Source organism: Phyllopteryx taeniolatus, chromosome 12 (assembly GCF_024500385.1).
Source record: "Phyllopteryx taeniolatus isolate TA_2022b chromosome 12, UOR_Ptae_1.2, whole genome shotgun sequence".
Lineage (NCBI taxonomy): Eukaryota > Metazoa > Chordata > Actinopteri > Syngnathiformes > Syngnathidae > Phyllopteryx > Phyllopteryx taeniolatus.
In genome coordinates, this window is record NC_084513.1 from 26,901,334 (window position 1) to 26,913,921 (window position 12,588).

Here is a 12,588-nt window from a genome sequence, read left to right on the forward strand (position 1 = left end):
ATGCAGAGGGTTGCGTCAGGAAGGGCATCCGGCTTAAAACCTTGCCAAACAAATATGAGCGTTCATCCAAAGAATTCCATACCGGATCGGTCGTGGCCCGGGTTAACAACGTCCGCCACCGGCGCCGTCAACCTGCAGGGCGCTGTTGGAAATTCAGCTACTGTGGGTCGAAGTCGAAGTCAAAGAAGAAGAAGAAGAAGAGGTGGAAAGCGGGTTCTTCGGCAGAAAGAGAAGAGGAAAACACAGAGCCTAGAACTGAATGTGGGGACTTTGAATGTTGGGACTATGACAGGAAAATCTCGGGAGTTGGTTGACATGATGATTAGGAGAAAGGTTGATATATTGTGTGTCCAGGAGACCAGGTGGAAAGGCAGTAAGGCTAGAAGTTTAGGGGGAGGGTTTAAATTATTTTACCATGGTGTAGATGGGAAGAGAAATGGAGTCGGGGTTATTTTAAAAGAAGAGTTGGCTAAGAATGTCTTGGAGGTGAAAAGAGTATCAGATCGAGTGATGAGGCTGAAATTTGAAATTGAGGGTGTTATGTGTAATGTGATTAGTGGCTATGCCCCACAGGTAGGATGTGACCTAGAGGTGAAAGAGAAATTCTGGAAGGAGCTAGATGATGTAGTTCTGAGCATCCCAGACAGAGAGAGAGTTGTAATTAGTGCAGATTGTAATGGACATGTTGGTGAAGGTAATAAGGGTGATGAAGAAGTGATGGGTAAGTACGGTATCCAGGAAAGGAACTTGGAGGGACAGATGGTGGTAGACTTTGCAACAAGGATGAAAATGGCTGTAGTGAACACTTTTTTCCAGAAGAGGCACGAACATAGGGTGACCTACAAGAGCGGAGGTAGAAACACACAGGTGGATTACATCTTGTGCAGACGATGTAATCTGAAGGAGGTTACCAACTGTAAGGTAGTGGTAGGGGAGAGTGTGGCTAGACGGCATAGGATGGTGGTGTGTAAGATGACTCTGGTGGTGGGGAGGAAAATTAGGAAGACAAAGGCAGAGAAGAGAACCATGTGGTGGAAGCTGAGACAGGACGAGTGTTGTGCAGCTTTTCGGGAAGAGGTGATACAGGCTCTCGGTGGACGGGAAGAGCTTCCAGAAGACTGGACCACTGCAGCCAAGGTGATCAGAGAAGCAGGCAGGAGAGTACTTGGTGTATCTTCTGGCAGGAAAGGAGAGAAGGAGACTTGGTGGTGGAACCTCACAGTACAGGAAATCATACAAGGAAAACGGTTAGCTAAGAAGAAGTGGGACACTGAGAGGACCGAGGAGAGGCGAAAGGAATACATTGAGATGCGACACAGGGCAAAGGTAGAGGTGGCAAAGGCAAAACAAGAGGCATATGATGACATGTATGGCAGGTCGGACACTAAAGAAGGAGAAAAGGATCTATACAGGCTGGCCAGACAGAGGGATAGAGATGGGAAGGATGTGCAGCAGGTTAGGGTGATTAAGGATAGAGATGGAAATATGTTGACTGGTGCCAGCAGTGTGCTAGGTAGATGGAAAGAATACTTCGAGGAGTTGATGAATGAGGAAAATGATAGAGAAGGGAGAGTAGAAGAGGCAAGTGTGGTGGACCAGGAAGTGGCAATGATTAGTAAGGGGGAAGTTAGAAAGGCATTAAAGAGAATGAAAAATGGAAAGGCAGTTGGTCCTGATGACATTCCTGTGGAGGTATGGAAGCATCTAGGAGAGGTGGCTGTGGAGTTTTTGACCAGCTTGTTCAATAGAATTCTAGTGCGTGAGAAGATGCCTGAGGAATGGAGGAAAAGTGTACTGGTGCCCATTTTTAAGAACAAAGGTGATGTGCAGAGCTGTGGCAGCTATAGAGGAATAAAGTTGATGAGCCACACAATGAAGTTATGGGAAAGAGTAGTGGAGGCTAGACTCAGGACAGAAGTGAGTATTTGCGAGCAACAGTATGGTTTCATGCCTAGAAAGAGTACCGCAGATGCATTATTTGCCTTGAGGATGTTGATGGAAAAGTACAGAGAAGGTCAGAAGGAGCTACATTGTGTCTTTGTAGATCTAGAGAAAGCCTATGACAGAGTACCCAGAGAGGAACTGTGGTACTGCATGCGGAAGTCTGGAGTGGCAGAGAAGTATGTTAGAATAATACAGGACATGTACGAGGGCAGCAGAACAGCGGTGAGGTGTGCTGTCGGTGTGACAGAAGAATTTAAGGTGGACGTGGGACTGCATCAGGGATCAGCCCTGAGCCCCTTCCTTTTTGCAGTGGTGATGGATAGGCTGACAGATGAGGTTAGACTGGAATCCCCGTGGACCATGATGTTTGCAGATGACATTGTGATCTGCAGTGAAAGCAGGGAGCAGCTGGAGGAACAGTTAGAAAGATGGAGGCATGCACTGGAAAGAAGAGGAATGAAGATTAGCCGAAGTAAAACAGAATATATGTGCATGAATGAGAGGGGTGGTGGGGGAAGAATGAGGCTACAGGGAGAAGAGATGGCAAGGGTAGAGGACTTTAAATACTTGGGGTCAACCGTCCAGAGCAATGGTGAGTGTGGTCAGGAAGTGAAGAAACGGGTCCAAGCAGGTTGGAACGGGTGGAGGAAGGTGTCAGGTGTGTTATGTGACAGAAGAGTCTCTGCTAGGATGAAGGGCAAAGTTTATAAAACAGTGGTGAGGCCAGCCATGATGTATGGATTAGAGACAGTGGCACTGAAGAGAAAACAGGAAGCAGAGCTGGAGGTGGCGGAAATGAAGATGTTGAGGTTCGCTCTCGGAGTGACCAGGTTGGATAAAATTAGAAATGAGCTCATCAGAGGGACAGCCAAGGTTCGATGTTTTGGAGACAAAGTTAGAGAGAGCAGACTTCAATGGTTTGGACACGTCCAGAGGAGAGAGAGTGAGTATATTGGTAGAAGGATGATGAGGATGGAGCTGCCAGGCAAGAGAGCTAGAGGAAGACCAAAGAGAAGGTTGATGGATGTCGTGAGGGAAGACATGATGGCAGTTGGTGTTCGAGAGGAGGATGCAGGAGATAGGCTCTCATGGAAAAGGATGACGCGCTGTGGCGACCCCTAACGGGACAAGCCGAAAGGAAAAGAAGAAGAAGATAAGCAGGTTTACCTCGTTAAATTGCCAAAAAAGGGATCTAGTGAGTTCCCTTCTGAATCTTCGGCGAATGACCAATGAGCAGCCAGCGTGCAGGCAGGGGGCGGGACTTCATTAAACGTACTGCCATGTGATTTGCGATTCACCAGCGTTGTTACTCATTTCTGCGAATGACCAATGAGGAGGTAGCGTTCACTGAATTGAACTGAATGTACTGGTGTACTGAAGAACTGAGGAGTGATTCTTTCGGGGGAGAGACATAATTGAACTGAATGTACCGGTGTACTGAAGAACTAAAGAGTGATTCGATTGTTGATCTTCCTCATTCGCGATAGACACGAGTGATTTGTCCGTTGAACTCTTTCAATCGTGATCCACGAAGGAGTGATGTACTAGTACGATGAGTGATTCATCTGCGCAAGGAACGACGTTCTATGCAGTGAACGTACTCGTTGTGATTTTAACCGCAAGTCCTGGCGTCCTCACAGGGATAGCTTTCACAAGCAGCCGTTTCTTCAAGCTAACGGCTAATGTTGAGTCAGTCAAGGACATGGAAACAAGCGCACACACGGGGTGTGGGTCGGACAGTGTCTCCGGAAAGTCATGAGAGGACAGGAGACCGACATGCAAGTTTAATTCGCCAGTGCAAGGCAAGCTGAAGCGGCATCAGCAGGGAGTTTAATGGAGGAGACAACAACACGTAGTCCTTCGGTGAACGTGTTGAAGGAACGTGAACCTCAGGAGGAGGGATCATTCACTGAACGAGGAAGCACTTGAATGATTTTGTGAAAAAGAACTGAACGCTTTGGTGAACAAATCTTTTTTAACGAATTGATTCATTAACTCAAAAGAACTGCCGTGCCCATTACTACTGTCAACCTGAGGAAAGATCTTTCATTGAGTCCTATTATATAGGATGAAAGATGCCATTGACGTGCACCTAAAAAATCAAAAGGCTGGTTTCCTGAAGAACTATTCCTGCACTGACCTAACAACCCTGTGGATCAATTTGGAACTGTCCTTGGACTGGAACTTGTGCCAATACAGTATATTAAATTCATTGATGATGAGAAGGCATTAGACAGTGTGGATAGAAGACAATCTGGAAACTGCTACAACATTTGGGAGTTCCAGCAAAGATTATCAGCATTATCGAAAGTTCATACCTGGGGATGAACTGCAAGGTTGTACATGGTCAACAGCTCACCAATGCCTTTCATATATGAACAGAGGGGAGGGAAGGATGCTAGCTGTCACCCTTCCATTTTTTGCTAACAATGGACTGGGTAAAGAGGACATCCACTACCTAGAAAAAGAATGGCATTCACTGGACATCTCGGAGGCAACTCGATGCCCTTGACTATAGTGATGACCTGGCATTTTTTTTTCTCACACCCAACAACAAACGAAGGAAAAGAACACTACAATTGTAGTTGTCTCAGCACGCCTTGGACTTGCCATACATAAAGGGAAGAGCAAAATCCATAAAGTTGATTCCAACAACAATATTCCCATAATGCTAAGAGGTGAACCATTAGCGGAGTTAGAGAGGATCACCTATCTGGACAGTGTTGTGGACACATTTGTGTTGCAGATGTTACCGTTCCAATCGGTCATAGGAGTGGCCATCCATTAGTAAAAGAATGTCTGGGCATGTTCGGAGCGACCCATGTACACCAATGTGGTTTAGATTACATTTAGTTTTGTTTCATGTTTCTTGTGACCCATGTTCTTGTCTTGTCTTCCTCGTTAGGTTTTTGTTTCCACCTGTTCTCGTTAACTCTGTTCCTTGTGTCAGCTCCCTCCAGCCACCCATGTCTTGTCCAGGTGTACTTCGTTGTCTAGTCAGTTTGATTGTATTTAGTTCCCTCTTTTCTGTCAGTCTGTGTTGGATCATTGTCATTGTGAGTCACAGTCACAAGACAGACCACACAATGACTAGGGTATGTCTTGGTTTTGTTTGTAGTGAGCTTATTCCCAGTGTTTGTTTGTTACTATGAATCTTGGTTTTTGAAATTTGTTTATAAAGTCTTTTTTTTTTTTTTTTTTTAATATTTCACATTATCTGTTCACCCTTTTTTTGTTGTTGAAAATGAATCAGGTTATTTGGGGCAGAACAAGAAACTGCTGGAGTCATGAAATGTAGACAGGAAGAGGTCTGGTAAATATGGGGACAGCTGGAGAAAAGAGCCCAGGACCATGAAGGTTGGAAACCCTTTGTTCATGGCCTTTGCCCAAAATTGGGAAGTAGGCATAAGTAAGTAAGTATGGAAGCCTCTGGTGGATAAATAGCCGAATATTCATTTCAACAAAATGGACGTATTGATGTGTGAGGGAAAGGTTGTTAAGAACATTCAAAACGTGCAGATCTATTTTTATACGTACATAGGACATAAATGAGCCCTGACAGCACCCCTATTCCTGACATACTAGATGTGATTTTGAGCTTGAGGCAGGGTACACCCAGGACAGTTATCCATCTATCCATCCATCCATCCATCCATTTTCTATACCGCTTATCCTCAGTAGGGTCGCGACTGGGCTGGCGCCTATCCCAGCTGACTTTGGGCGAGAGGTGGGATACACCCTGAACTGGTTGCCAGTCAATTGGAGTGGTTGCCAGTCAATCACACACATAGACAAACAACCACTCTCACTCAAAGTTACACTTCAAAACTCGAGTCTTCAATCTCAACTCAAATGAACCTAACGTGCATGTCTTTGGAACGTGGGAGGAAACCAGTGTACCTGGCTTGGGGAGATAATGCAAACTCCACACATAAAGGTCAGAGATGAGATTAGAACCTTTGACTATGAGGCAGACCGCCAAGCCAGATGCTCCACTGTGTTGTTCTACTTCTGGACTATAACTTCATAGTTATGCATCAAATGTGTTAGAGGATTAAAAAAAGTGTCTTCTTCTTTTCCTTTTGGCTTGTCCCTTTAGGGGTCGCCACAGCGTGTCATCCTTTTACATGTAAGCCTATCTCCTGCATCCTCCGCTCGAACACCAACTGCCCTCATGTCTTCGCTCACGACATCCATCAACCTTCTCTTTGGTCTTCCTCAAGCTCTCTTGCCTGGCAGCTCCATCCTCGTCATCTTTCGACCAATATACTCACTATTTCTCCTCTGGACATGTTCAAACCATCGAAGTCTGCTCTCTAACTTTGTCTCCAAAACATCGAACCTCGGCTGTCCCTCTGAGCTCATTTCTAATTTTATCCAACCTGGTCACTCCGAGAGCAAACCTCAACATCTTAATTTCCACCACCTCCAGCTCTGCTTCCTGTTGTCTCTTCAGTGCCACTGTCTCTAATCCGTACATCATGGCTGGCCTCACCACTGTTTCATAAACTTTTCCCTTCATTTTAGCAGAGACTCTTCTGTCACATAACACACCTGACACCTTCCTCCACCCGTTCCAACCTGCTTGGACCCGTTTCTTCACTTCCTGACCACACTCACCACTGCTCTGGACGGTTGACCCCAAGTAGTTAAAGTCCTCCACCCTTGCTATTTCTTCTCCGTGTAGCCTCACTCTTCCCCCACCACCACTCTCATTCATGCACATATATTCTGTTTTACTTCGGCTAATCTTCATTCCTCTGCTTTCCAGTGCATGCCTCCATCTTTCTAACTGTTCTTCCACCTGCTCCCTGCTTTCACTGCAGATCACAATGTCATCTGCAAACATCATGCTCCACGGGGATTCCAGTCTAACCTCATCTGTCAGGCTATCCCTCACCACTGCAAACAGGAAGGGGCTCAGGGCTGATCCCTGATGCAGTCCCACCTCCACCTTAAATTCGTCTGTCACACCTGCAGCACACCTCACCGCTGTTCTGCTTCCCTCGTACATGTCCTGTATTATTCTAACATACTTCTCTGCCACTCCAGACTTTCGCATGCAGTACCAGAGTTCCTCCCTGGGTACTCTGTCATAGGCTTTCTCTAGATCTACAAAGACACAATGTAGCTCCTTCTGACCTTCTCTGTACCTTTCCATCAACATCCTCAAGGCAAATAATGCATCTGTGGTACTCTTTCTAGGCATGAAACCATACTGTTGCTCGCAAATACTCACTTCTGTCCTGAGTCTAGCCTCCACTACTCTTTCCCATAACTTCGTGTGGCTCATCCACTTTATTCCTCTATAGTTCCCACAGCTTTGCACATCACCCTTGTTCTTAAAAATGGGCACCAGCACACTTTTCCTCCATTCCTCAGGCATCTTCTCACGCGCTAGAATTCTATTGAACAAGCTGGTCAAAAACTCCACAGCCACCTCTCCTAGATGCTTCCATACAGGAATGTCATCAGGACCAACTGCCTTTCCATCTGCCTGTCATCATATGCCTCTTGTTTGGCCTTTGCCACCTCTACCTTTGCCCTGTGTCGCATCACAATGTATTCCTTTCACCTCTCCTCGGTCCTCTCAGTGTCCCACTTCTTCTTAGCTAACCTTTTTCTTGTATGATTTCCTGTACTGTGAGGTTCCACCACCAACTCTTCTTCTCTCCTTTCCTGGTTGAAGATACACCAAGTACTCTCTGCCTGCCTCTCTGATCACCTTGGTTGCAGTGGTCCAGTCTTCTGGAAGCTCCTCCCATCCACCGAGAGCCTGTCTCACCTCTTCTCGAAAAGCTGCACAACACTCGTCCTGTCTCAGCTTCCACTACATGGTTCTCTGCTCTGCCTTTGTCTTTCTAATCTTCCTCCCCACCACCAGAGTCATCTTACACACCACCATCCTATGCTGTCTAGCCACACTCTCCACTACCACTACCTTACAGTTGGTAACCTCCTTCAGATTACATCGTCTGCACAAGATGTAATCGACCTGCGTGCTTCTACCTCCGCTCTTGTAGGTCACTCTTTGTTCGTGCCTCTTCTGGAAAAAAGTGTTCACTACAGCCATTTGCATCCTTGTTGCAAAGTCTACCACCATCTGTCCCTCCAAGTTCCTTTCCTGGATGCCGTACTTACCCATCACTTCTTCATCACCCCTATTTCCTTCACCAACATGTCCATTACAATCTGCACCAATCACGACTCTCTAGACTTTGTCTAGCTCCTTCCAGAATTTCTCTTTCACCTCAAGGTCACATCCTACCTGTGGGGCATAGCCACTAATCACATTATACATAACACCCTCAATTTCAAGTTTCAGCCTCATCACTCGATCTGATATTCTTTTCACCTCCAAGACATTCTTAGCCAACTCTTCTTTTAAAATAAACCCGACTCCATTTCTCTTCCCATATACACCATGGTAAAATAATTTAAACCCTGCCCGTAAACTTCTAGCCTTACTGCTTTTCCACCTGGTCTCCTGGACACACAATATATCAACCTTTCTCCTAATCATCATGTCAACCAACTCCCGAGATTTTCCTGTCATAGTCCCAACATTCAAAGTCCCCACATTCAGTTCTAGGCTCTGTGCTTTCCTCTTCTCTTTCTGCTGAAGAACCCGCTTTCCACCTCTTCTTCTTCGACTAAAAAAAAGTGTAAAATCGTAAAATTAGTCATATTTTTTTTTCTTTTCTGACATTTAGTATCTCCTAAATTGTGTGACTTACACCATATATGGTATTTTGATCGTCCATGGTCATGTGTAATGAAAAAGCTGTGTTTTTGTCTTTCTTTTTATTTGTAGGATGGTGTCAAAAAGAAGACATTTGCTCAAAGTCCATCGTAAACTCCTGCAATGACTGTGTCATATCTGGGCCACACTGCGCTTGGTGTCAACAACTGGTATGCTGGTACAATATGTGATTTTCCCATTTTATCATTGGATTCTTATAGGTGGGTTGAATTTAGGCTAAAGACAATTAAATTTTAATAACAAAACAATAACCCAAATTTTCTTTCCAACATTGATCCTTCAGTTAACCCAGTCTTTAAGGACTCCAGTCTGGTATCAAATGCAAAATGTGACAAGTAAAATAAAAACAAAAAGGGTAGCTTTTAGTCCTTAACAGTCTAATGCAGTAGTTTTAAAGGTCCCATATTTGACCAAACAAACTTTTTCCAGTATTTGTTATGTTGTATTGGCTCTATGGTACCTCAGTAAACAGGGGAAATATGAATTTAAATCGTAAATGCATTCCTGAGTTACAGACGTTTTTCTGCCGAGAGGCCTGAAATCAGGTCATTTGAATTTCTCAAGCTTATCTACATCACTAGCGAAGATCTCTGCATACCTCTCTGCTTCCGAGCCAGCACTGTCAACACACAGTGGGTACGGAAAGTATCCAGACCCCCTTAAATTTTTCACTCTTTGTTATATTGCAGCCATTTGCTAAAATCATTTAAATTCATTTTTTCCTCATTAATGTACACACAGCACCCCATATTGACAGAAAAAAACAGAATTTTTGAATTTTTTGCAGATTTATTAAAAAAGAAAAATGAAACATCAGACAGCCATAAGTATTCAGACCCTTTGCTGTGACACTCATATACTCTCCAAGACACTCCAAGATGGTGAGAAATAAGATTATGTGGACTGCTGAGACCAAGATAGAACTTTTTGGCCTTAATTCTAAACGGTATGTGTGGAGAAAACCAGGCACTGCTCATCACCTGTCCAATACAGTCCCAACAGTGAAGCATGGTGGTGGCAGCATCATGCTGTGGGAGTGTTTTTCAGCTGCGGGGACAGGACGACTGGTTGCAATCGAAGGAAAGATGAATGTGGCCAAGTACAGGGATATCCTGGACAAAAACCTTCTCCAGAGTGCTCAGGACCTCATACTGGGCCGAAGATTCACATTCCAACAAGACAATCACCCTAAGCACACAGCTAAAATAACAAAGGAGTGGCTTCAGAACAACTCAGTGATTGTTCTTGAATGGCCCAGCCAGAGCCCTGACTTAAACCCAACTGAGCATCTCTGGAGAGACCTGAAAATGGCTGTCCACCAATGTTCACCATCCAACCTGACAGAACTGGAGAGGATCTGCAAGGAGGAATGGCAGAGGATCCAGGTCTTACAAGTCGTGCGGAAGGGGGGCTGTCTTAGCCAAATATGTACAAAACGGATACAAAACTGGGTCAAACAGAAGTAGCTGTCAGAGGGGCCTTTTCTGGACTCTTGTATGAAAAAAAACAAGGTGTTTTTTTTTTTTTTTAATGAAATTGACACTTGTATACTAAATCCATGTCAGAGAATCACACGATGGAGGTCTAAATAGCCAAAATATGGAACCTTTAATGGGACTGAACTTTGTTTTTGTGCAAAAAAACACCAGATATTTTGTCTTGGTTGATGCTATGATCCTGTAGAAGGTCATTTTCCAGTTGAAGCCAACAACCTGCCTTTTCCATGCCATCCAAACAACCTTTTTTCAAATCTGTTTGTGACTTTCTGGCAGAAGATGTCCTAGACATTTATAATTATTCTTTCTAGACATGGGCCTTTCCATTAGAAAAAGTATGTAAACCAACATAAACATTGGCGTTTAATTGAGGAATTTGCACTCTTTTGATCCATCTGTAAGAGAATTGGGAGATATGCATGTTACAATACATGTACGGAATCAGAGGAAATGTGAAGTCTCGGACTAATGTTAGATCACAGACCAATTGTGTGTCAAGTGTTGGCATAACGGTGCATTTGACTGATGGTGTAAAATATGCCTAAATTATTAATCGTATACAGGTCCAAAAAACTGTTATGATTGGCCAGATGTACCACAATTGTCCACCAGATAGAGCCAGAGTAGTGGTCAATCGGTCATGCAGACATGTTTTCCACACAGATCTGTATTGTACTCATTTGCTTGCACAATGCAAATTAGCAAACATATAACTGGTAACAGCTTTCAGCGGCAATTTACATATATATTTCATTTATAGTAACTAAAAGTTAATACCCACTAACAGTGGTTGGCCACACTGTGATGAGTCAATTAGATAATGAAGTAATAGGACCTTTTTTATTATACTATAGTATACTATATATTATTTAGTGAGAATTGGTGAGTGGTTTATGTTGGGCGGCATGGTGGGCGACTGGTTAGAGCGTCAGCCTCACAGTTCTGAGGACCGGGGTTCAATCCCCGGCCCCGCCTGTGTGGAGTTTGCATGTTCTCCCCGTGCCTGCGTGGGTTTTCTCCGGACACTCCGGGTTCCTCCCACATCCCAAAAACATCCATGCTAGGTTAATTGACAACTCTAAATTGCCCGTAGGTGTGCATGTGAGTGCGAATGGTTGTGCCCTGCGATTGGCTGGCAACCAGTTCAGGGTGTACCCCGCCTCCTGCCCAATGATGGCTGGGATGGGCTCCAGCACGCCCGCGACTCTAGCGAGGATAAGCGGTATGGAAAATGAATGAATGAATAAAATTGGATCAAAGCATTGATTTGCTCTTTGGGGGTGGTAGCCTAAATGCAGGTTTGTTGTTGTCTTATTTTTGCCTTTATTATGTGCATGTACAAAAATGTCGAGTTAAAATTAAATGTGATCTAATTTGCTCTTATTTTACATGGCATCTGTAAAGAATTTCACCAAAGCAGGTGAACAGGAGTCCGCACGCTGCGATACCCGAGCTAAGTTGATTGGAAGAGGCTGCAAGGAAGAAGAAATTATTAACCCTATGAGCAGTCTACAAATTGATAGGGATGAATCTTTGTCCACATCATTCAATATGGAAGAGCCTATTCAGCTAAGACCACAGAAGATAAGTCTAAGATTGCGACCCGGTGAGTTTGAGTTCGGATTTCACAACAAAATCACAGTAAAACAAAAATCAGTGGATATTTGTTTCTCCAAAATATTTAATTCTAAATGTTACGTGTATGACACTACCATTTCATAATCGCATTGTTTCTGACCAATGTAATACAGTGGAACCTTTGTTCACAAATTGAATTTGTTCCAACACTCTGTTTGCGAATTGAAATATTTGTGAACCAAATCAGTTTTTGCAATTAAAAGGAGTGGAAATAGAGCTAATCTGTTCCAGGCCAAGAACCAAGTGGCCTTTGCGTGCGGATGGTAGGGCCCCTGGCCAACGCGCGCTGTTGAAACACTGAACCAGGAGGCCCTATTTAATAAAAAAAATTTCTTTTTAATTGTATCAAGAAAGAGGCAGGTTTTGACCCGTGGGCAGGATGTTCTATCCTACACACTGTGTTGAATTTAGCCCAAAAAATGACAAATTTTAAAAAGAACATATCAAGCAGGATTCTTTTTTCATAGTACACAGAAATTTTAACATTTTAGTTAGGTGTTGTGAGGAATTTTAGGTAGTTCCATGAAGAAGGAGAGTGCATTGAAAAAGTGGTTTTGGCGAGCTGCTGGAGGTCGTGGCCGATGCCCACCCTTGCTAGGGAGATCTCAACGGACGCTGCTGGAACTGCGACACTTTCCATGGCTTCTTAATAGCACAATCAATTGAACATTTCTCTTTCTTGGGCGCCGTATTTATTGAACGTGAGCTTCTTTCACGTGCACAGCAACAACAATGTACAACTGAAAT

General features: G+C 44.1%; 1 protein-coding gene across 6 annotated transcripts in view; it reads left to right on the forward strand.

Annotated features, from left to right (window-relative positions):
• Positions 1 to 12,588, forward strand: part of itgb2 (integrin, beta 2) — a 76,646-nt gene that overhangs the window by 26,926 nt on the left and 37,132 nt on the right. For 4 of the 6 annotated variants that reach the window (XM_061791908.1, XM_061791903.1, XM_061791906.1 and 1 more), the window contains 2 exons: positions 8,759 to 8,856; positions 11,608 to 11,809. In XM_061791908.1, coding sequence (XP_061647892.1) covers positions 8,759 to 8,856; positions 11,608 to 11,809 — 300 coding nt within the window. Of the gene's footprint in view, positions 1 to 5,338; positions 5,358 to 6,043; positions 6,074 to 8,758; positions 8,857 to 11,607; positions 11,810 to 12,588 lie in introns of those variants that run through there. The other 2 variants (XM_061791905.1, XM_061791907.1) reach the window with 2 other exon arrangements.